We start from the raw sequence: 24,656 nt of genomic DNA, 5'->3' as shown, positions 1-24,656 counted from the left end.
AATGCCATATATGGAAAAATCATGCACATGATGCATCTATAATGCTGCTTCACAGTTTAGACAAAAATGGTTAGCTCATGCATTTACATTCCTGCATTCATCAACGCAAGCAACACAACATAGAGCTAATTTACACAACATCACCTTGCAATTCATGCAAGGCTTTGCACAACACACCTGCTGGGTGTGTACACACTACAAAGGTGTTTAGATTCCACCCATAGATCATGCTGGGAGGGAACACACTACAGAGGTGTATACATGTTCGTGGTGTGTTTATAAGGTTAGTAAATCAACCCCATTGTCTACTTGCTTAAACATTAGCAGACTATAGGTTGTGTTGATGAAAGAAATAAAAGACTGTCCTGTTTATGTTTAAAACGGCTTCAAGACTGTTCCTTAAAGTGACATTAAAGGATAAAAAATGTTTCCCTCCCCCCATGTTAATGTCAGCACTTACCTTAAATGATGTCTCTTAATCCGATCTTCCTCTTCTTTCCCCATGTTTTCATCTGTCCCTCCAGCGGTGCGGCGGCTTTCCGATCCAGCGATCTGACTCCTCTCTGCTTACAGGCACTTCCGATCCAGCGTTGTCTGCATGCGGGTGCACGCGTCCATAGGCATACCTTGCGTCTCTGCTCGTCTCCCGGCCGAGAATCCGAACTGCGCATGTGCCCGCCCCAAGATCCTTTGCGGCCGCACAAACAGTTCCGGACTCTCGCCGCGGGAGCGAGCAGCGATAATAAGGTCTGTCTAAACCGCTGTTTAAGCGTTTTTTGTTTGTTTTATTTTAAACTTTTTGCCTATATCTACTGCTTGTCAGCAGTAGATATAGGCAAAAAACGGGAGGCTTTAGAACCCCTTTAAGCGCTGACCATATGTGCTAAGTTCCCCAAACATCACCGAACATAATGCATGGACCAATGACAATACACTGTTTTCCACAGAGACCATTTAAACCACCACACTGTGTTGCACTGCACTGCAATTTGAAAACACATCAACGCATGGCAATGTGTACCTGTGTAACACAGTACTAGTAGTTGGCCAATTACTAGATCATGCACACTAAAGTATGCATATTCTTAACAAGCAGTAAAAGCACTTTTAAACAAGCCCTCATTCATCTCTGTATCTATAAGCATTATGAAGAAAATAATTTTCAGAGTTCACAACAGAGGAGCTATGTTTTTTTATGACAGCAAATCTTGGCAGCCTGCCAGCCCTCTCATGTAAACAACCAGCAAGTGTGTCTAAGCCAGGGGTGCCCATAAGGTCGATCGCAATCTACCAGTCGATCGAGTAGCGATCACTGGTAGATCGTCACGTCCTCTCCTCCCGCCGCTTCTCTGGATCCCCGCTGCTCTCCCCAGCGGGGATCCGAGAAGAAGTGAAGGAACCGGCGGCGGGGAGGGCGGAGAACGGAGCCGCTGTCACTAATTGCAGATGGAAAGGTGCAGGACACCCCATGTGCAACGTCGGCCACACGAGCACCACGGGAGGACAGGACGCCGGGACCTGTAATGTACTGGAATGCACTGGAATGTAAGCAGGCCGACTCCCTGCGTTCCGGTGCGGGAGGGGGTGTGGAGCTGTATTGAAGTCAATGGCATCGCGCACAGTGCGATCGCCCGCACTCGGAACGCAGGCACATTAGTGCCTGCATTCCGGTCCAGTGCGATCTGCAAAAATAGTGCTCGCAGCATTTTTGCGGATCGCACTGGACTGGAACACAGGCACTAATGCAGGAGATCGCACTGTGGGCGAGGGGCCTGCCTGCGCAGCCCACGCCCCCTCCCACCCATGAATGCAGGTGTTTTTTCGTTGGTAGATCTCAATGAGCTCGTCATTTGAAAAGTAGATCTCCAGATGAAAAATAGTGGGCGCCCCTGGTCTAAGCCATTGGAAACTGGACTAAAACTTGACTCTAGAGTCTTTAATGTGATCTTTGAGGATTTTGAAAAGGGATAACTTTAAATTGCTTCAAAGTCATAATTCATCTTGTGGGGAAAAATAATAAATGCACTCAAAAAATGAAAGAAAAAATATGCATTCATAATTCTTTTGCATTGGAGCCTGCAAAGCATTGCAACCGCAATCAGTGAATTGTGGGTGCAATGTACAGGCTCCTGCAGACTGTTCCTGTAGCCCCAGGTCCATACAGAGGTAAGGCCCTTCAGTTATGAGCTGGATGAAGTAATTAATTATATCATCGTACTTGTGCTTCATTAAAGTCTACAAATACCTCCGCCACAGTGGCAGATGGGACGTGTAGCCTTTCTGTTCACAGATCCCATTATTGGATCACAGAATGGATGAAACAGCCAACTTTATAGCTGAACAGAAGCCTGCAGTGAGAGGAACCCTGTAATTCATGTGAGTTGGGGGGGGTTGTGAATGTGACCATGTTTCAATTCTGGGTGTAACATGAATCACAGTCACAAAACTGGACTATTCTTTTAAAGCTCTTTTACTGCTTGTTAAGAATATGTAAATAGTTGCTCATAGTTTGTAGTTGTTCATAGCTTAGGCACAGATGTACTTTAAGCCATGTAAAGATTAACATTCAGTTTACTTTCCATAAGGGAGCCTTGCGTCCAAATTCAAATACAACACAAAACACACACAGTACTCATAAAGCACCATGATGTAAATGAATATTTGTGCAATGATCACAGAAACCAGTTAAAACTCTTATCGGGGGGACAAGGGGACTGCTTGTGCCAGATTAGCCTTCATGTTACTTGAATGATGGGTTAAATCATCTGTGAATATTGTATTGATATTAAAAACACATTTAAGACACTTTTAATACAGAAGGCCAATGGTTCACTACTAGCTAATCAAAATGCAAAATCAATCCAATGCCTTTTAGGCTCCCACAACAACAACAATTTTAAATATAGTATAATTTATTGGATTTTCCTACCTTCCAGGTGAAAATGTTCTTCTCCAATACCTTCCTTACAAATATTCCCTGATGGGTCCTGTCAAAAGAATCATTTACAATTAGATGAAAAAGATCTTTGTTCTGTACTTTTCCTGAAGCAGAAGTTCATTTAAGCAGAATATACTTGAATGGGGGGACACATTACTGAAATGTCTGTTATGGTCAAACCTGGTGCTGCTGCATTTTAATCCATTATCTTCTATACAGAACTCATTCAAACTGTGTGTTGCATTAACTCTGGCAGCGCACCTTAATGCATGAAAACTGAAAAGTGACCCCTTTGCTTGGTATACCACAACCACATGTGCCTTGTGGTACGGGCACTTTGCCCATTATAGCCATGGTTACGCAATTTGTGCTTGTTGGTAACATGCTGTAAACCATGCATTTTACTGCAGATTACTGAAATGTGAAAATGGTATTGGCTACTTAAAAGGCGTACTTAGAAATAGACTGCAACGCGATTAAGATATGAAACATCTTGCTCTAAAGTACTGTATTTCCGTGGACTCTGATTTTCCACGTATTAACAAAGCTGTCAAAGAAGTCAGTAAACCAGAAAAATGGTGAGGTGGCTGCAAAGAGAATATTTCTGCAAAATATGTAAACCATAGCAGCAAACTCTAATAAAACCGGTAAACAGAACTTTCGTACTTGGACAATGCCAGAAAAGTAGAATAAAAGCTTTGATAGCCTACAGAAGACTCATGCATGGGACTTTGAGGCCTTGTTCACACCACATACATTGATCAAAGCAGCCCCAACACATGGAAAAGACAAAAATCCTTGTTTTCTATTGTCAGTCCACACAACGTAGCTGAAAAAATTAGGTAGACAGCATTTTATTGCAACAGGTGCTGTGTAAAGACAAAGAAATGTGTCTCTTAAAAAAACACATAAAAATGCATTGCAGTGCACACACAAATGCACTCTGCCAGTGGATGTCAATTAATCTGTGGTGATGCGCATATTATGGTGTGAACGTACCCTGACTGTGGAGACTTTCACCTACCTAACACCTACTGCTACAGGTGAAACTCGAATAATTAGAATATCGTGCAAAGTTCATTTATTTCACTAATGCAACTTAAAAGGTGAAACTAATATATGAGATAGACTCATTACATGCAAAGCAAGATAGTTCAAGCCGTGATTTGTCATAATTGTGATGATTATGGCTTACAGCTCATGAAAACCCCAAGAACCCCAAATCCACAACCTCAGAAAATGAGAATATTGCATGCAATCAATAAAACAAGGATTGTACATAGAACAATATCGGACCTCTGAAAAGTACAAGCATGCATATGTACTCAGTACTTGGTTTGGGCACCTTTTGCAGCAATTACTGCCATTACTTTTGCACGATATTCTAATTATTCGAGTTTCACCTGTACTGTATGTAGTGGAGCACAGAGTTTTCTGTGTGTCACATGCACATCATTCTGCTATCAATGCACTGTGGTAACTAACATCATGAGAGCAAATCGGTTATGTTGTGCAACAATGTCTGAATAATGAAATACCACTAAACGTATGCTTGCCAAAGGTCAACTCTTTATCAAGAGCCTTAGAAATGTTTATGTATAGAATGCCAAAGTGGATTTGTTCCAAGTGAAAAAACATGGATTCCTACAAATGTGATACTAATTGTATATATAAACACTCTGAAAAAACTTGTGACAAGGCCTCATGTACATGCATCCTGCATTTGATGAATGAGAAATTGATCTGGGAAGCGTAATCAAACCTTCTAGATTCATCTCTCCTGCATTTAAGTGTACTTATATTCAAATGTGTCTACATGCGTTTACATGCATTTGGCTGCATAAAAGTGGGCTAAACGGATCATGGACGTACATATTTCTTGGAAATGGAACAAAGATAGGAAAAACTGCTAGTGTTCTAGAGCCTGTTCAAACCACAATCATTGGGTTGCCCTAATGCATTGACAAGGCAATTTGCTTTGTCTACTTTTAAGTCAGCTGGGCCGAAACCAGAACATTGCATCACTTCCATCGCAACGCACACCAGAGGCCAGGCAGTAGGGGGTGCTGCTGGCGTGAACAGGTACTTGACCTTTCCGTACTGCATGCAAACAAAAAAGTTTTAGCTTTACATTTACTTAAATTCTCTGTATAGCACCACAGAGGAAATCTCTGAAGTACAGAATCCGAACTGCACTCACTCTCAATTCAAGTCCACTGGAGGTTCACATTGATTGATCATTCTCCCACTTTCCAATTCGCATCTCATGATCACAATTGGGTGTGTTAAACTTTATTCAGGTAGGAAATAGTCTGTGATAGTTTCACATTAAGAAAGTAATTAAGGAAAGGTATGCCACCTTGCACTTAGGAGGATCTTTTATTCCGAATCACAAATCCCACCATAAACACCAGACATGTCATAAAACCCCAAACCATTGTTTCTTTCACTTGGAACCACGCGTGTTCTAAAGGTAAATGGGACACGTGCGTGTCTGTGAAAGTGCTGGCAGAAAACTGCCATTTAAACGCAGTTTAAAGGCAACATGGTACCTGAGCGTTTCAAACAGAATAATTTGTTCAGCCTTAATGGACTATTCTTATGTCAGTGTACAGAAAGCCTTTTATAGAGCTTAGCAATGGCTATCTAAAAGAAGTTAATTTACTGACTACAATTGATTAATCTTTTTCTCTCTGGATGAAAAACAATCCCTTGTTGACAACTGAGTGTTTGCCTCTCAAAAGTGTTAAATACAATGGAGAGGTCAATTGCTTTCTACAATACATGTGTTAAGTGTAACTACAAAGAAGTTGGTTCTTGAAAAATAAGGATGCCTGGAAAGTATCACAGGAAAGCTAGCCATACATGGCAAGATTTCTTTCAGCCCAGCATGCTAAACAAGAGAAATCCCTTGATTCCCCAAATTCACACTAAGCAACATGGATGGAGGAATCCCCCATGCTAGCTATTGTATTCAGACAGCCTCTGAATACCCAAACAGTGACTGCAAATAATTGGATGCTGTCACTGTTCGGTTGACAATTTACTACCTAGCTCCTTTGTAAAGCTGGTGCTGGTCTGAGGCTGACAGGGCCACCCCTAGCTCAAATTTCAGCCAATTCAATAATAATTGTTCAATATTTGAGCCACGTATAGCAAGCTATAGCCTATGCCAATGTGGAATGCCTGTAGTTAACAGCATATACAGTTGCCCAGTTGCTGTTGGGGGGCAAAGTGATCAGCCAAATTAGGAAACCTATTCCAATATCTACTGGTAATCCAAATAAGCCTTGACCAGCAGCATATTCTCTTTTACAACCTAGCATCCCCCTCTTTCCTCCTTAAAGAACATAAACTAGTTTGTGCATCAGAGTTGCACTTTCAAGTCTATAGTGCAAGCTAAAGAGAACTGAGGATGCTCAAGCTTGAGCACAGTCAGTCCTTGTGTGTCTGTCTAACCAATGTCTGAAGTTTATGGATAACTCTGAAGTTTATGGATAACTATAGAGCAGGGTCACCTTCTGCAGACATAAAGCCACCATCAACCAGTGATACTCCAGTCTCAATAATCAAGCTAATTGGGAAAACCCAATGCCAGTATCTCTAAGTTTGTATTATGAGCCATGGGGGGTGATTTACTAACCTAAACACACGCACCGGGTGCGTGTGATTTTCACACAGCAAAACGTATTTATCAACCAAAAAGTCTCTAAAAGCATATTTCCACTAATGCCATATATGGAAAAATCATGCACATGATGCATACTGTATATAATGCTGCTTCACAGTTTAGACAAAAATGGTTAGCTCATGCATTTACATTCCTGCATTCATCAACGCAAGCAACACAACATAGAGCTAATTTACACAACATCACCTTGCAATTCATGCAAGGCTTTGCACAACACACCTGCTGGGTGTGTACACACTACAAAGCTGTTTAGATTCCACCCATAGATCGTGCTGGGAGGGAACACACTACAGAGGTGTATACATGTTCGTGGTGTGTTTATAAGGTTAGTAAATCAACCCCATGGAGTCACCAAAAATATGACCTTCCCTTGAAATCATAATCTAAATGTTTATCCTAATCTCTGTGCTTACTGCATAAAGTTAGGTACAAAGTTTATTTTAAATTCCTTGAGCACAATTAGATATTTGAAGTAAAAATAGGAAGTGAGAAGCAAAGTAATGTGAAACCTTTTCAGCCCATTTATTTTCTTAGTACAGCAATTAGGTACTAGAAAGGAGAGCAGCCATTTTTAAATGTAAATCTTCAATAAAGTCATAAAGCAAAAATGTAATATTTGCTTCAGCATTTTAACACATGTCACCCTGTATCTTTAAATGTATATGTCCATTTAGTTTCCATATATATCTTTGAATAGATGCTGAGAACCACATCCATTTATATATGTTTCCCGTATGCCCTTGTTCACATTTCATTCTTTCTTCCCAATATTTCCCATCGTAGTCACACATGCACTGTGTTCAAAAACTACTACACTGTTATTTCACTACTCCATCAAAGCTCCACCCCTCCTCCCTAATGTCCTGCCCACATCTCCCATCTCTCTACTTTGACAGCCTCTCCTACAGCCTGGAGCCCAGCTTTATGTGGCATGTGTGTGCAACAAAATCTGCTAATCAGAAGAGACAGGGATATGCAATGTTTTTAAAAGTAAGAAAGTATTTTGGAGCATAATAACAAAGCTTTTTTTATTTATTCACAATGCTTCTTCTGAATATCTAATGTGATGTCGGTGCCTTTAGATCTCCTTTTAAATTCTAGTTCCTAAGGCTGATTCAGAGACAAGGTTGACAAATGATGAGTTTATAAGGTTGACAAATGATGAAAACACTAGTTCAAGTGTATCTTTCACAGCATAAAACCCACCAAACCGGTACATAGCAAAATATAACCTGCACTTATAGCTGCACCAAGCCTCACAATTAAATATGGCTGCATTGGACTTCTTTATTTACTAGCCTGTACTGAAAAGGCCAAGAGGTACTATAGGTAACATTGATAATCAATACATTAGACACTATGGGGAGGATTTACTAAAAGGCAAACAGGCTTTTCACCTAGCAAATTAAATTCTCAATTGCTAAGTGAATAATAGAAATAAGAAACAATCTGCATTATATTACATTTTTGTTTTTGAGTTTAGATAGGCTTCAAGAAAGACAACAAAAGTCACAACTATTAACAGCTAGAAGACGTTACTTTCTGTATATGCTTTCAAGCCCTCTAATAATTTATGGTTGGTCTTGCATATCCCTGTGGCAAGTTAGTCACATTAAAACGGTCATTAGTTTCCAGAAAAGACTGTTTTAAACATTATGAGTTCAAACAAGCATCTCCTCCTTATTTTCATTACCTAGTGGAAGTTAATATCTGTAACAGTGGGACATCTGAGACATTGCCAAGGGTGTACACCAGGAAAAGTCTCCCACATAGGAACTCCACCCCCCTTTCCCTGCTCAATAGGTAAGGAACTTATTTTCATTCACATACGTGGTGCAGCACAAACCTGGTTTTTATTATGCCGATTTATTGTAAAAATCCTTTTCCTTTACTGTTTAACTCCTTGAGTTCAGTCAAATATGCTCTATGCAGTACTATACTGACCAGTCAGCAGTCCCATTTTCGAATGCCTCTTCCTACATACATCAGTATACATTTTAGCAGGAATTAACATTCTTTAGATTCTTTCTAAGTATTTTTATCTGCTTTGATACCAAAGCAGCACCAGTGTGCACTGCTCTCTTTCCCCTGTTCTGGCACTCTAGTCTTGAAGTCTAAACTCATAACACACTTCCTGACTCTAAAAGAATTTCTTAATTGGTTTAGAAGGAGGTGTGGGGGAGGGAGACTGAAATCTAGCAGATGCAATTTCTAGTAAATGCCAACTCTAACTTATTCCTGACTTTAACTGAGAAATCCATTACAAGCATGTGAACGTATTGTAGACATTAACACTAAAGAACAGTCAGTATAAAATGTAATAAAATATAAGAATGTTGTTCTATGAAAATGCTTTACAACAGATTAGCCAAGTAATTTATCAGTAGGTACAAGTTCAGGTCCAAACTGAAAATGTGCTTCCTCCGAACCCGAAAAGGACATGGGGCCCCCCACAGCTGCGGTCCAGGGCATTCTCCACCCAACAAATGCACATAAATAAAGGGGTGGGGCCATATAGGACCACATGGCCAAATAACATCAATGTTATTGACCAAATATAGCCATGTGGCCATAAAAGGTCAATGAAGTCACAACATCCCACCTCTTTGCTTACGTGCAGATGCAGGCAGGGAATTCTAAAATCAAAGCTAATTGGGCAGCAGTGAAAGAAGCTTCCTTTCCCTGTTTTGATGGGCTCAGGTTCAGACTGGTTTCAGTCTGAACTTGAGCTTTTGCCTAGATCTTAGATATTAGAGAATGAAGCTGGCCAAACACTGCTTGAATTTCAGCACCACCCGGCTCTACAAAAGTAAATTTTTCAATCATTTGTTGAAGCTGAGTTGTTGAAGCGAAGTGAGCCGAACGCTGTAATAGCCAATAGCAAACTAGCTATCGCACCCGCCCTCTGCTGCTGTCAATCACCCCTCTGTTGATGGCTATTGCAAATTGAAATAGCCAATAGGAATCTAGCAATGCATTCCTATGGTGAATTTTTTTTAAATTCTGACGACAGCCAACGGCTTGATGTCAGAATAAAAAAAAAGCAGTGTTTCTCTCCTGGGTGGCCGGGAGCGGGAGACTCCCAGAGTGGATACTGAACCGAAGGGGTCCTGGGGCCGAAGCTAGCCGAAGGATCAGCCAAAGCAACGGCTAGATCCTTCGACTGCTTCGTGAATAGACCCCTATAACTTCAATACAAATTAGTTCATTAAACATTAGATTGTAGTCCATCACAGAGCAAGTTTGGATCTGTGGCTACTTTACAACACAAAGGGGGAAGGACAGTGTCAGCATGAATTTGGAGATGATTTGAGGAACTACAGCTGAGTGTTACATAAGCTACATTTTTGTTAAGGCCTCATTCACACAGGGCTCACAGGGGGTGTACAGGTCCATGTGGTGTGTGCACGCCCATACAGCCAATCCCGGGATGCATCTTGTCTGCGTCCAATTGTTGACACCTGGACTCGCGCGGATTTGCAGTTCGGAAGTGTGCATGACAGCTTACGGCCGTGTCCTCCCAAAGGGAAGAATAGGCTACTGCATACAATCACATGCAGCTCCAGCTGTGAATAAGGCCTTATAGTAAAGTACTTGAATGCATTTTAAAAATGTAACTCCTACGTTTACTGTCACTTTAACTAATGTATACATCAGAATGTTAAGTGTACAATGTTGTTCCAAGGAGATGCCATCTTCAAGCTTACTTAGTATACGTGGCAAAGGTGTTAGCTGTGTGTATGGAGGCATTCTCCTGTATTACAATTTGACATCATATAACTTCAGACCAGATAATCTTCCACTTATTTCACATACAGTAAACCGATATATATAATTGTAATTTGAGTATAGTGGATCTTTAAGATATAACTTCCAACATTGAAATGGGCAAAATATACGGCCTGGTTCACACCTGGGCGTTTTGTAGCGCGTTCGAACGCTCTGCAAAACGTTCAAACACCGAAATCCCATTGTTTCCTATGGGTATGGTTCACACCTGGGCGTATTTCAGCCCGTCTGAACGCACTACAAAACAGCCTACGCCCAAAGAAGTACATGTACTTCTTTGGGCCGTTTTGGTCGCGCGTTTCCATTGGGATACAGCCAAGTAGCCCTTGGAAACGCGCGTTCGTCACGTGTTTTTTTTTACCGCGAATCACGGTAAAAACGTGCAGCGCGACATACGCGCATATTCAATATGCCTAGGTGTGAACCCAGCCTACATCCCACCAAGAACCTTCTCCATTGTATGTTTAATAAACGGAACATGAATATTGCAGTGGAGTATGAGTTTCGTTATTGAAGAATGGGTTTAATTACTAACAAGATGTTAAGTTTGACAAAGGATGTTTATATGCACAGCATGCCTGCATACAAAAAAAAAAGATGTTATCCCCTTTACTAAAATGAAACATTCTTGAAGATTAAAGTATTCTGTGTTTAGTAACCAATTAGTAATCTGTAACTAATTAAATTCTCAAACACTGATCATCTGCCCAGGACTGATGTCATTTCAAACATCTGCAGCAATCACATTAAAAAGTCAGGTGTGAAATCTCTACGTTCGTTAATCTGCTCAACCTTACCCATTAAAATAAACATTAAAGGGACCACAGGCCCTTTAAACTCTCCAGTGATTGCGAAAATAATTCAATGGGAACTCATAACACAACACTTCAATGCCTTTCAACAGAAAACCCGCTTTTGTTTTTCTTCCCTTTCAGCCAAAGGAAGTGACTCTTAGGGATTTTATTTGTAACAGGGCTGCTTTTATTCTCCATAGGAAGTCTTAGCACAGAAATCTGCTCAATATACTCATTTTACCTGGGTAAAGCATACGCATTATGTGTAGCATGCTGCCTCCATTCATTCAACAGACAACACTGGCTTAAAAACTGAACATTGGCAGATATAAGCATATTAAGTATACTAACACAAAAACAAAGCTGACATTGCCAGTGTTCTGGGTCAGATTGCAGGATTGTGAATTGAAGTACCACACTCCATTTAATAGTCCAGATACATATTTATTCAGTATAGAGTTGGGGGGCAGTATAGTAATAGCCAACGACCTTAATCAGGGTTTGTCCATTGTGTGAGAATACATAGAGCTCTTCAGCCGCTGATATACAGTAGCTGCTTCTTATCCAGTGTTCTGAGTCAAATTGCAGGATTGGGAATTGGAGCATTGAAGGTCCGTGATCAGGCACTTCCTGATATAGAAACAACACTCTCTCCTCCTCTCCAGTATCTGCTCCTGTGTTGCCACCCTGATATATGGGCTTTGATTGGAGACCACAAGTATCCATTTCAACTCACATTATGCTGTAATTGTTCACTGGTGTCACCATCAGGAACCCCACTTTGACAGCCATTGCCATGCAGACCTGAATGTATTTGAAACAGGCTGCAGGAGATCAGCAGCACAAAGATGCATCACAACATTCAAAATAATGAAAACCAAATGTTTTATTTTTCCTTCACAAACAAAATGTTGTTCAATTAGGTTTTCTATCTACTGTGATCAAAAACACTGTTGTTCACTAGACACAATTCACATGCCTTACATTGAAGTTTTACTGCTCGTTAACTCTGGCATAATACTATGAATTTTGAAAAGCAAGCAAAATAAATAGACACATGATATTTTAAGGTTTTGTATGAAACCTGTTCCCACTGCATTACGTTGGGGAAAAAGTGCTGCGTACTGGATTTTTGATGCATTCCCCTGCATAGTCCTATTCAAGTCAAACACAAGTTTAAAAAAACCACATAGATTTAATAACCATAGTATTAAGCCAGATTGGGGGAAAAAACACCCCACGTGCCAAAATGATTAGCACTGATATTTACAATAAGCAGGCTGTTCGATTTGATGCTTTGAATGCACTGTTAACTTTCCATCCATGACTAAACACCACAGACAAAATTAACTGCACCTTTACAATATACATGATATCCAGTCCTCAAATTCCTCCCCCTCTGCTTCGCATTCCTTTGTCCTCCCACTCGCTCCCTATCCCATCTTCCTCCATTCTGGCATCTGTGTCTGTAATCAGCAGGGCAGCAGTTAGCCAAGCAGATGAAAGAAAGAATTGTCTCAGGCTTCCAAGCTTCCTGGACAGACCACTCCACTGATCAAAGGATGAAGCCACTGCTGTTTGCTTTGTATTTCCCTTAATAAGGCCCCATTAAGTGATCCCCACACATAAACACAACTTCAGTGCAGCATCTGCACATAGAGGAACACAGTGGATTTTCTTTTTTAATTTTGTCCTTAAATGCCTGCAACCTACACCTCACCTGTCAAGTCAACCCAAGTCACGTCGACCCAATGACATAATTCATAGGCCCCGTGTCCGAGACACATGTATTAAATAACTGATTTGTAGACTGTAATAGGAGTTAGAAAAACACAAATAATGATTCACAATATTTAGAAACTTGGAACAGTTGGTTTGAATTTAGTCTTTTTAAGACTGAAACTGAACTTGCTTTGAAAGCAATAAAAAGAGTAATGCACAAACAAAAGGCTTCTCAACTCATATAATGTGATTGCTGTCAAGATCAATAAAACTTAATCTATCAAATTACATATACAGGGTTATTCACAAAATGGTTTGGAGAAGGCAGGACAAGTGAACTATCTAGGACAAAATAGCTGATTTGGAAAAATTCTCTAAGGCCCCATTCACATTGTGCGATTCGCAAATCGCGCGTTTGTCGCGCGATTTGCATTTTGCGCGATATCGCGCAAATGCTTGCATTGAGCAAGCTAGAATCGCGGCAAAATCCGCTCCAAAAAGGGTCCTGCTGTAGCGACGCACGACCCGCGACAGCAGGACCCTTTGCCCCATTGCCAAGCATTGGAGAGAGATATCGCGCGGTAAATAGCCGCAATATCGCGGGAATTACCGCGCGATAAATCGCTCAGTGTGAACCGGGCCTAATTCAGCTCACTTTCCAGTTCAGCTATGTTGTCCTACATTGTTCACTTCTCCTGCCTTCTCCAAACTATTCACCCTTTTGTGAATAACCCTGATAGTCTATGCAATCTTTATTGGCTGAGTTGGTTTCTTTCAAATGTGAATGTAAAAGGCTTGGCTCCCAATGTCCACACACATGCAAATGCTTTAGCCTGATTAGATGAGATTTTTCAGATTTGAAAACGTCTGACTGCAAATTACTGTTAAGCTGGCCATACACCTTACAATTATCTGCAGATTTTCTGTAGTCAGATGGAAAAGGTGCAACAGATTTCTCCATCTACGCTTAATTGTGTGGATGGAGTAATCTCCACCTAGGCCAATCTATTGCACTTTTTCCATCTGACGACAGAAAATCTGCAGATAATTGTAAGGTGTATGAGCACCTTAAAGGAGAACTATGGGGTTAAGGCTTTTCCCCATAGTTCTCCTTAGGGTAGTTCTCCCGTCACCCTAAGCTCACGGTATACTGAGACACCACAATATACCGCAAGCTACTGCTCGCGGTATACTGAGACGCCGCAGCTGAAGCGGATCCCGACAATTATGTCTGGATCCGCCCAGCTGCGTGAGTGACAGCTGGTTCTGCCTATCTAGAGACAGAGCCAGCTGTACCCGTTCCCTACCCGTCCGATCCGCCAGTCAGCGCTGGCAGATTGGAGCGGGAAGGGGGGAATCCAGACCCTCCCCTGTCACGGCAGAGAGCTGTGACAGGATCGACAGGTGAGCGAACACCTGTATGTGTTCGCTCACTTCTCGATCTACTGAGCCGACCTGTGACAGTCTCATTGTCAAAGGTCGGCTAGAACTATGAGGTGAGTGAAAAGCACTCACCTCATAGTTCTCCTTTAAGATAATAACACAAAACTTACAATAGAATTATTTAGATGTAGAAATTGTCTGCTACATCTAATCTTTTCCTAAAAAAAAGCCCAGCATTGTCATCTTACTTTACTGTACAGAAACTATGCCCACCCACACTATAAAATGCATAATATTAGAACAGATTATGGAAAATTGTATGACCTCAATTCAAATGCACAAAACAAATATCGTTGTCTAGAAAAGTACTTTGAAGAAAAAATGCAGAAGCTTTATACTGCTCACTCTGGATGATATGGCCACTTTGATAAAAGTTTCCAAATACCAAATCCATGTTTTGTGTGACATACCTATACACACATCTGATCAAGCTTATTATCCAATGGCTACACACATGTAAAAAGTGTTCCTTTACTGGATTCCAAGCATATGGTGTAAATTTATTAAGTAATCAATCTTTATACTTTTCTTTAAAATTTGTGCTGGGAAAAATGGTAAAAGTTAAAACTACGGTGCTGATTTATGAATCTTTCAACCCAGTGTATAGCTGGGTGAATGCCATTCGCACGGCACTATCACCACTAGATGTCTCCTCAACCCCATCTAGTGGGAGTACTGCCGTCCAAACTGCATTCATCCAACTATACGCTGGATCAGAAAAATTTTAAATGAGCCCTTAGGAGTTAAAAGGTTGAAGGCAAATAAGAAATTTATAATCAAGCTATATAATATAATTATACGTATAATTAAATGTTTCAAATTGTAATAAAAGGAAATTATTCAAAGTATTAATCTTTGTCAGCATATAAATATATTTTAAGTGAGTGAGCAGGGTTTGCAATGTTCAGATATTTATAATATTAAACCTGACATGCTATTTAAATAATTACTAATTAATGGCATTAGCTGCTCCATAAGTAGAAATTGAAAATAATTTAATTCAAAGTAAACACACACCTTATATATTTATTTTTCAATGATGTAATGACATATGTATAATCTAAAAACCTGAGAAAAATAGAAATATCCAACATTAACATTTAAAGAAAAATATTATTATTATTACATAGTAATAATCTCATATTTGTATTCAAACGTAAAATTTCTACCTGGATGTTCTTGTGAGCAATATATTTTTATATTTGATTATATGAATCTACACACATGGGAAATGTGTTCTTGACTATAGTTAACACCAATTCACTTGGGTTCCTGCTAAGAGTAATGGTACTCTACATGCGAACATTCATGTTGAACTTAACTACTGTATATGAGTAGGTCCCATTGCTCCATGACTCAGTTACCAAGGAAATATCTGCCAAGCATGTTTACGGTTGTTCCTCCATGTCTGACCACTCTTTACTGTCCATGGACAGTTTTACTTACATAGTTAGTCAGGTTGAAAAAAGACACATGTCCATCGAGTTCAACCTATAACCATACTTGTACATGTAAACACTATAAATTATCTAAGACCTTTTTTCAAGAGGGCGACCATATGATCTGTGGATGTTTAACCCAGCTGCCATCTCACAAGATGTCAATATGAAATTGATGTAGGTATCGGAAACCTTACATTTAAATAGGGATACAAATGCTTCCATATCTCTCTTTAAAAGGCCAACTATACCTTATGTATATGTTTTGGATTTGGTAGGTATGAAATAGAATGCCAATTATTATTGCTGTATCTACCCTTCTGGGGCGGTTTATTACAGTGGGGAAAGGCTAGAATTGATGTCATTAATGAACTCCATTAACAGTATCATCTAAGAAAAGGCTTATTTCCAAACTGAATCAAATATGTTCTGTTGTTTAATATATTTTTATTATTATTTCACATATAACAAATTATTCACATTTTCATAGAAGAAATATAAAGCTTCATTGTTACTATAAATATAATCATATATTGTTGTTGTATTTGTTGTATATGTTCTAATACAATAAAAACACAAGTCTATAGACTTATTGGAGTTTATTTACTAAAGGCAAATAAGCTGTACTCTTTGAAAGGGAATTTACCCTTTGTTAGCGAATTTTCCCCTAGCGTATTTAATATGGTGAAAATTCACTTTGCAAACAATAACCATTTACGAGGAAAATAAGAAAAAAACAGTATTTTTGCTTACACATGGTTGGATGATGAAATTCAACAGAACTTTCACCCATTCATATAAAAATACTAGACAATTTGCTGTTTAGGACTACAACTGAGCCTTAAAATTGAGTATACAACTATTTTTGAATATTAATGTACACTGTGAACTCCAGAATCTAGGGGACTGGGAGGTCATTTGGTCTCTTCACCTCATTCACTAAGCTAAGGGGAAATTCTCTTGCAAAGTGAATAGCCAATTTCCCTTCAGTAAATCAACCCCACTGTAACCAGATCTGTCTGCTAAGGTTTGATAAAGTTACTTTGTATAAATGTGCTCGAGATTTGCATCTTTCAAAACACAACAAAAATCACACTAACTAGTTATTATAAAAACAAAGTGAAAAAAGAGCTGATGACATATTGATAAAGCACTAATCTCTAAATCTGGGTGTCAGTAACGGGACAAGGTATGAAGATCTAGCTCTGCATACCAGCAATCCACAAACACAACGACAGATCTCATTGATCCACAGCCAACAATTACTGGCCTCCATCCCAGAGGCTATTTCAGTATCAGACTCTGGACAGCTATCAAAACTCTACAAATGTGTGTTCAGTGTCCAACTCGTGTGAGGCCATGCTAGAATGGCAGGTGTGTGTCTGCGGGACAGCTAATATCTTCCTATTATGACTGACTGTTCAAATGTCTTCCTTCTATCAGATGAAGAATTTGCGTGAACAATGAGTATTTGGGATTTATTATAGTGTTGCTACTATATTTTTTCAACTTACCATTTTCTCTTGCTTGCAGGTCGATATTGCAAAAAATGAAATATTTATTTCACTCTTTAGTTTTAAAATCTTCCCTGTATATCTCTGCATGTGTTACTGAACAAAGTTTAAGCTGAATGTAAAACTACAAGCTATTCAGGAGTCTGCATGCTGTGAAATGTTTCAAGAGTCATCACATTTCATAGAAATGTAATGCATAAACTCTGCCTCAGTTCATGTGCTGGTCACCTTCTCGTGAATTATCAATAATACCTGTATGTAAATGGGTCTAATTCCTACCTAGGTTAAAAAAAACCTGTATAAACAGAGCTACACGGTGCTCAAGCATGTGCAAATATTTAACACAAACCCCCTTTAAAGCTTTTAAAGCAGAACTCCAGCCAAAATTAAGATAAAAATTAATAGTTTAATAAAAGATAAAATAACAAAACCATTTTTGCTGCAATATTCATCTACAATCCAGAGATTTCTTCCACAGTACTTTTTCTGCCACTTATTGTCCCCAGTCTGATGGCCATTATCATTCAACCCACTTTCTCTGAGCCCAGTTTGTTCTGTACCCGTTACTGCATGTGACCGAACAGTAAAAGGAGAAGCAGTACAGTGATCTAATTTCTTTCATCACTCTGCTTTCTCTTTCTATCAGCATGTTTCTTGACAGCACATTAAAGGAAAAATATTGGGAAGAGTAAAATGTACTCATGCCAATACTTAGAGGCAGCGTGTGATATTGCAGCTGTCACATGCCGGCTCTATAGATTGAGAGCTGAGCGCTCACAAACTGCTGAAGCTCAGCTCACAGATTTCTCCCTGCAGAGAGTGATGACTATCAAGGACAGACACAGGAGGGGTTGGCACTGCTGGCTCTAGCTCTGGAGAGGCAGAGCCAGCTGTTAACCAGTTAACCAAGCGGTGGGGTGGATCCCAACAATATTGTTGGGATCTTTCCCGGCTGCAGTACGGCCCTGCGCTGTTAGCAAATAGCAGGCAGTAGTCTGCTCGATGCTGACTGGCTCACTTTTTGTGGGGCAGGAGGGGGCATGGTGGTCCATTGAAGTGAATGGCACCGTAGCCACGCTCTCCGGCCGCACAGGATCGCAACGCACATTATGCCTGCACTCCGTCCGGTGTGAACAAAATAGTCCTTGCAGCATTTTGTTCCCACTGGACCGGACAACAGGCAGCCAGAATCGGGCCGGAAACCCAATGCACATGGTGTGAACGAGGCCTTAATGTTTAGAAATAAAGGGCGCTAAACGAAAAGATGAAAGGGTCCAAAAATGCCTTCATTGTTCACAATTTGATCATACAAAAAAAAAATCCAAATTTTGGGTTGTCAATAGAACAGGAATAGCCGGGAAATCTTCCAATGAGTAAACTATTTCTGGTGACCCTACTGACCACCAGGGAGTTTCCTCTCACTTTCTGTTGTGGCTATTGGTTTAGAAGTGAAGGGAAATCTCCCCAAATGAGCTACACATGGCAAAAAAAACCCGACAGGGGTTATGCCTTTCCCTTACTTTATCCAAAACAAAAAAAGGTTTGACTTCAGTTCTATTTTAAATGCTTGCATGAAAAAAAATGAATAGTGTATTCATGACTATAGAGCGGCAATATTTGTCTTTTATATCTTGCTATAGTTCAGCCTTAAATACAGAGATAAAGTGCCTAAAAGGTAGCTAAGGCCTTGTCCATGCCACTGAGTGAAGGGATCTGAAGCAGAAAGTATCAAAAGGTAATATTCAGTCAGTAATCTTGACACTGTGTGGTGGACTCAATACAACCTCGTACTCAGAAAAATCTAACTTTGTTTTGTGTTGGCTAAACTGAATACGGACAGCAGTGCCAGCCCTTGCTGAGCCTGCAGCCTACGTTCTCCTCAGCGGTCATTCCATCTCCATCACCACCACAGAGCATCCAGCACTCATGTATAATCAGCCTGAAGCTACCCACAGACATAAGACAGAGCTTGCAATGCTTGCGACAGATCCCTCAGGCAAATGACCATTTGTATAATGTATCACTGCAGAAACACTTCTGATTTTTTCTGCCAAAAAAATACACCTATGATACTAACAGATAATATTGAAACAGGACTTTGATGTTTGAACTTGCAACTTCTTTGCCTCTCCTCATCATAGCATAGGAGGGGGGTTTTGTAGTCCAAGGGAAGAACTGTGAGGGCTGCTTAGATGCCTTGAGGTAACACAAGCAGTGCACATGACACCAGACAACTCTGAATTTCTGACAAGATCAACAGGTATAACATAGACCTTAAGGAAATCAAATAAAAGCTAAGAATATGTTAAGTAAGGAAAGGGGGTCGGGTTTAACCAAACGTGTTGCTTTTCCTTAAATTAAAAATGGACAGGGTTGCTTTTAGGTGGCCATGGACAGTAGAGATTGGTTGCATGTATGCATGATCCAACTGCCCTCATGTATCTGTATTCTCTGATAGGATCTTAAATACTTGGGGCACTGTTCAAGAGTCACTCTACAAAGAGTCAGCACACTGCAGATACCTCCAATGCAGTTTTATGGGAAGGAGGCAAAAAGTGATATTGGACAACATATTCTGACTTTTTCATTTATTATCTCCCTCCCTCCAATGAGCTTCAGCTGTCACTGTCTAAAGAGCCCTTAAGTATACACTGTCATCTAATGTCTATGAGTACCTTTATACATAAATATCAGCTACATTAAATATACAATTTTAACGGTATATCAATAAAGTGTATTGCCACGCAATAGAACAAATGACAGCACTAGTGCCTGCTTAAACACACAAAGACCCCTGGTATCAGCCAAAGCCATCGGCATTTACATTTTTCACTTAAAAGTACACGCAGGAAATGACCTTAGTGATCCCTTCACTGTCCAAAAAAAAATCTGGCAAGCACATGATCACAATGTGGACTTCTAAAACGAAGCATAAATGATTTCCACAACTGCTGATTGTTTATTTGAGATTATGCCTGGAACACTGCAGATGATTGTAATACCAGGCATCCTACTCAGTCTGACTTTTCCCTGGGCAAAGTGGTGGAAGCATTCCAAAAATGGAACATAGTTTGAAGATCCCAATAATACATTTTTTATGACCTGAGATGCTCTCTAACTAGACAGTTCCAACGTCAAATATAAAGTATTCTTCAGAGAGTCCAGAAATCCAGAAAAATATAAACTCTAAATAATCACTGCTTTTTAGCAATAGTAAAATTATCCCCTGCAGATATCACCCTGTTGCAATCTATATATACTGTATATGCTGTGTCTTGAGTTTGCCTGGAGTTCAGCTATAGGGCAAAGGAACATTTAAAAATATATTCATTACACAAAAAGAGGAGAGGGCAAACTTTGTACCTTGCACATGGAAAAAAATATACTCATCAAGGGTTTTATCTAAAAACAGAACTAAGAACTAACTCCTGAAAGAAAGGATGGCTGGAGGCAAGCTTTATAATCGATGTTCTTTATGTAAGTAATACACTTTTTCGTAGATTTTTAGTAGTCTTGGAGACATCCATGCCTCTTCCAAAGATTCCATTCCTACTAGTCATTTCTTATGTCATGCATTCAAATAAATATTTAGCCTTTATATGTACAGGCCTCTTAATATTTGGGGACACTAAGTTCTCTCCACCACTGTAATATTTATATTTTACTTATTCCATTAGGTTTTGCTCCAGTAAGGTCATTTAGGGTTGACTTTTACCATGCAGAATAAAATTAAAAGGTTCGCTATTTTCCTTTTTCCCCTACTGTCAATAACAGGATTGTTATAACTTCTATACTATTTAATCTCTATAATTTAAGCTGATAAAAACTCTGTATATTCAGCATTCAAATAGAGATATTTTCATCATTATGCATTCCCTCCTTCCTCCATGCTGCATAGAATTTTGCATTGTTTTATATTATATTGTTTAATAATATTAGTGCAAACAACAAACAGATTTATATTTTAAAGCTTTTTGAAAGGTTTGTCTTTAAATCTTTAGAAAGGCATAAACATCCAGCCTCTCTCAGTGTGGAATTTTGATAAAGGAACAATATCATGTATTCAGGTGCATAACAATGTAAATGCATTGGCAAGCCTCTGAAGTTGTGCCATATTTACATATGTATTCCTGTTTACATAAACATATGTAAATATGCCAGCATTATGTAGAACAATGCAGGGCTTAAATTACTAAGGAGTTAGCATTACTGGTACAGTGATAGTGACATTATTATGGGAAAAAAGGAAGCAAATGGAAACAGGAGATTGTACACGTTGGGGAAAAATAACTAACCTCACTACAATGACAAGAGTAAATATTGGCGTTACCAAAGAGCTTTCGTTTAAACAGCCTTTTTAAAAAATATTATTTGTTTTACCATATATTCACTAACTTGCATAGTTTTTCACTTTCCAGAAAAAAATCAAACCATTGGCCTTGTACATTTTAACCCTTATCTTTAAAATGACAACAAAGGCACCTATAGAAATGTTTAGTAATAACAAATCGAAAAACAGATACTTCTAGATGATTGCCGGCTTTTTATTCTTTGCATACCCTTTTCAGTCCCTTCCTATTCTTCTCACAGTGGCCATTTTTTACTAAGGGCAAATTAATCAATTTTCCTAAACTTCCTGGAATTCTGGCACAGGTGACTACGATATGTGGCAATGCACATTATCCCAAGGGAAAATGCCTTTCCCAGAGATCTTGTGAGATTTTGCAGTTTACAGATGAGATTTCCCAGCAATGCACTGTGATGTAACTTTCCCAGGAATCATCTCTTAGGCATGGGCTACATCACTGATGCATAAGTTGACCAGTAAATGGAAAAACAGTAATTGTAAGTAAAAGAAAATATGTTAATTTGACTAATCAACGTATGATGATTTCATATCAGCATACAGAGCTGTATGCTGATGTGAATTTTAGTGAAAGGGGGTAAAGGTCCACTTTTAATACCTTTTTTAGTTTTTTTTGGAAACCACGCATTTCAACCCAAATTTAAATTTCAGCCAGAACTCCAATGGCTGAGCTTTGCTAACCCCCTCCTGATCTTTCTTATTGACCCCTAAATTTGAGAGAAGGTTTAAGCTGGCCATACACTGTGCATTTTTTTCTCACACAGCCTCGTTGGCTGAGTTTGAACATTTAAATCCAACATTCATTTCCAGTTATTCAGAATCAATCTGTTCTAATAGGGATACATCCAGCAACTCCATTCACCTATATGGAAATCAATGATATTAAAGAGTATTCCATACGGTTATATTTTTGTGTCCAGAGGTTATCGCCATGGTCTGCTTTATAATTTCATATTTTTTTTATCATTCATTATTATTCTCATGTCAAAGGATTGATTTTAACATGGTTTATTATTGTTCTAATTTGAGTAAGTCTCTTGTGATATGTTTTCTTCAGGTTTTGCACAGTAGTTTTCTCGATTATGATTCAAGTCACATTTAGTTTCATATGTGGATTGATGAATTTTAGTATGATTTGATTAGCACAGAACTTCATATTGTTATAACCACCCTTGCACATGTTTTGTAGCCCTGAAGAAGGGGATGGATAAAAACATGTTTGAACTCTTAGTTCCTTGGCCTTGTGATTTCATTAGATATTCTATACCATCAATAAAACCTGACAATAGTTTAAACACTTTCCCACTTTTCAGCTTTTGCAGCCAAATTGGTATAATGCCTATATTATATTTGTTACATGTTCTTATTCACATACTCCAACTAAAAGAAAAAAATCTGCTTACATTTTTAAGTACTTGCTTAAAAATCACACCTAGCTACCCCCCTATGTAATGTTAAGGAGGGGGCTGTAGGAAGTTATGTTTAATCTAAATAGCCCTGTCTGTACTGTGCTGGCAGATTTCATTATCAGTTGTAATCTAGATGTGAACACTGTCTGTCCTAACAAAAGGTTAATACCTAGAAGCACTGTATGTTAATGAGAGGAAGCTAACTCTGTCCCTCAGTTGGACCCTTAACTTTCAATTATTAAACTGCTCAGTAGCTTGCAATCTGCGTTAAGGTCTTCACCAAAGACATATCTAAAATGTAAGAAATATATTTTAAAAAATTATTTTTATACATTTTGTTTGAATAGGAACACATAACAAACATATAGTGGGGTTTTCTCAAATTTAATGGCAAACGTGGAAATACACTTTGAATTTCATGCAAAAAAGAATAAGTAATTTTTGCAGTGTCTTAGTCTAGTTTCCTAATGTGGTTATCCTTAACCACATGTGACAAATTTGCTTTTACATTTTACAATATAATTACAAATTTGCAGTAATAGCAAATATTTCAAAGAGTTTTTTTTAAACATTGCTGAATAAAACCCTGTGTTCTTATGAGGAAGTGTTGAAAGCATAAATACCATCTTCTTAGGCACCTGTGATGGAACACTTGCACCTCTTTTGTCACTAGACATACTCTAGAAGACAGGGCGTAGTGCAATGATAATGTAAACAAAACAGAAATACCAGAACATTGAAAGATGAATTTCAATAGGTTACTGCGGGTTTCTATACTGTGGTATGTTGCTATTTGTCTCATTGAAGAAAAAAATTAGAGGGCATTCGGAAATACAGACACTATCCTTCCCTTTTAGAATTTGCTGCCCCATTTTAAAATTGCTACAACCAATTTCAAAATCAAAGATACAGAAGAGTTAACACTGAATTGAACATCTAGCTTGAAAGGGAACAGCTGGAGAAAAGCAAAGAAAAAACTTTATGTAATAAAGTTAAATAGGAAGTGAGAACCTGGGTGTTCCCTGTTTGTGTCACATTCCACACAGACATCAGGGACCCTGCAAGAAGGCATATTTCACTCATATTAATTCCAGATTCCAACTATTGACTTAATAGGATTTGCAAACATTACAAGAAATTTCAACGACGGCCCTTTTGAAATGATACACATTTAACAGTCGCCAACTTTGCATTTCTCTCTGGAAATGGTCAAATGTATTTGTGGTTGGTGCAATCTTGTTCGGTATATATATCCTGTACATGTTATACATTTTAGAATCATTGATTGCTGATATATAGCATAAGATTTGTTTACTTTATTATTTGGAGCCATCCATTTTTTTTTCTCTGCAGAAAAAGGAACAATTCTGCTGAATATTGTGGTCCTAATTGCATAATTAGCACCAATTTTTTTATAATTTTATTTTTTCAACTTTTCATAGAATATGTTCTGCCTATCTGTGCAAGACATATACAAAGGCCCATCAAAACAGGCATTCTATCTGTTGCTCCAGATCAAATCATTAAACCAAGTGTACAATGTTTTGTGCC

At 38.9% G+C, this 24,656-nt stretch overlaps 1 protein-coding gene across 1 annotated transcript in view; it reads right to left on the bottom strand.

Annotated features, from left to right (window-relative positions):
* Positions 1 to 24,656, bottom strand: part of NKD1 (naked cuticle homolog 1) — a 90,124-nt gene that overhangs the window by 25,655 nt on the left and 39,813 nt on the right. The window contains exon 4 of the mRNA XM_018566083.1: positions 2,930 to 2,987. Coding sequence (XP_018421585.1) covers positions 2,930 to 2,987 — 58 coding nt within the window. The remainder of the gene's footprint in view (positions 1 to 2,929; positions 2,988 to 24,656) is intronic.

Source organism: Nanorana parkeri, unplaced genomic scaffold (genome assembly GCF_000935625.1).
Source record: "Nanorana parkeri isolate BGI_ZX_2015 unplaced genomic scaffold, ASM93562v1 scaffold914, whole genome shotgun sequence".
In the NCBI taxonomy this organism is placed as follows: Eukaryota; Metazoa; Chordata; class Amphibia; order Anura; family Dicroglossidae; genus Nanorana; species Nanorana parkeri.
Note: the sequence above shows the minus strand (reverse complement) of the source record. Positions and strands in the feature narration are given on the sequence as shown.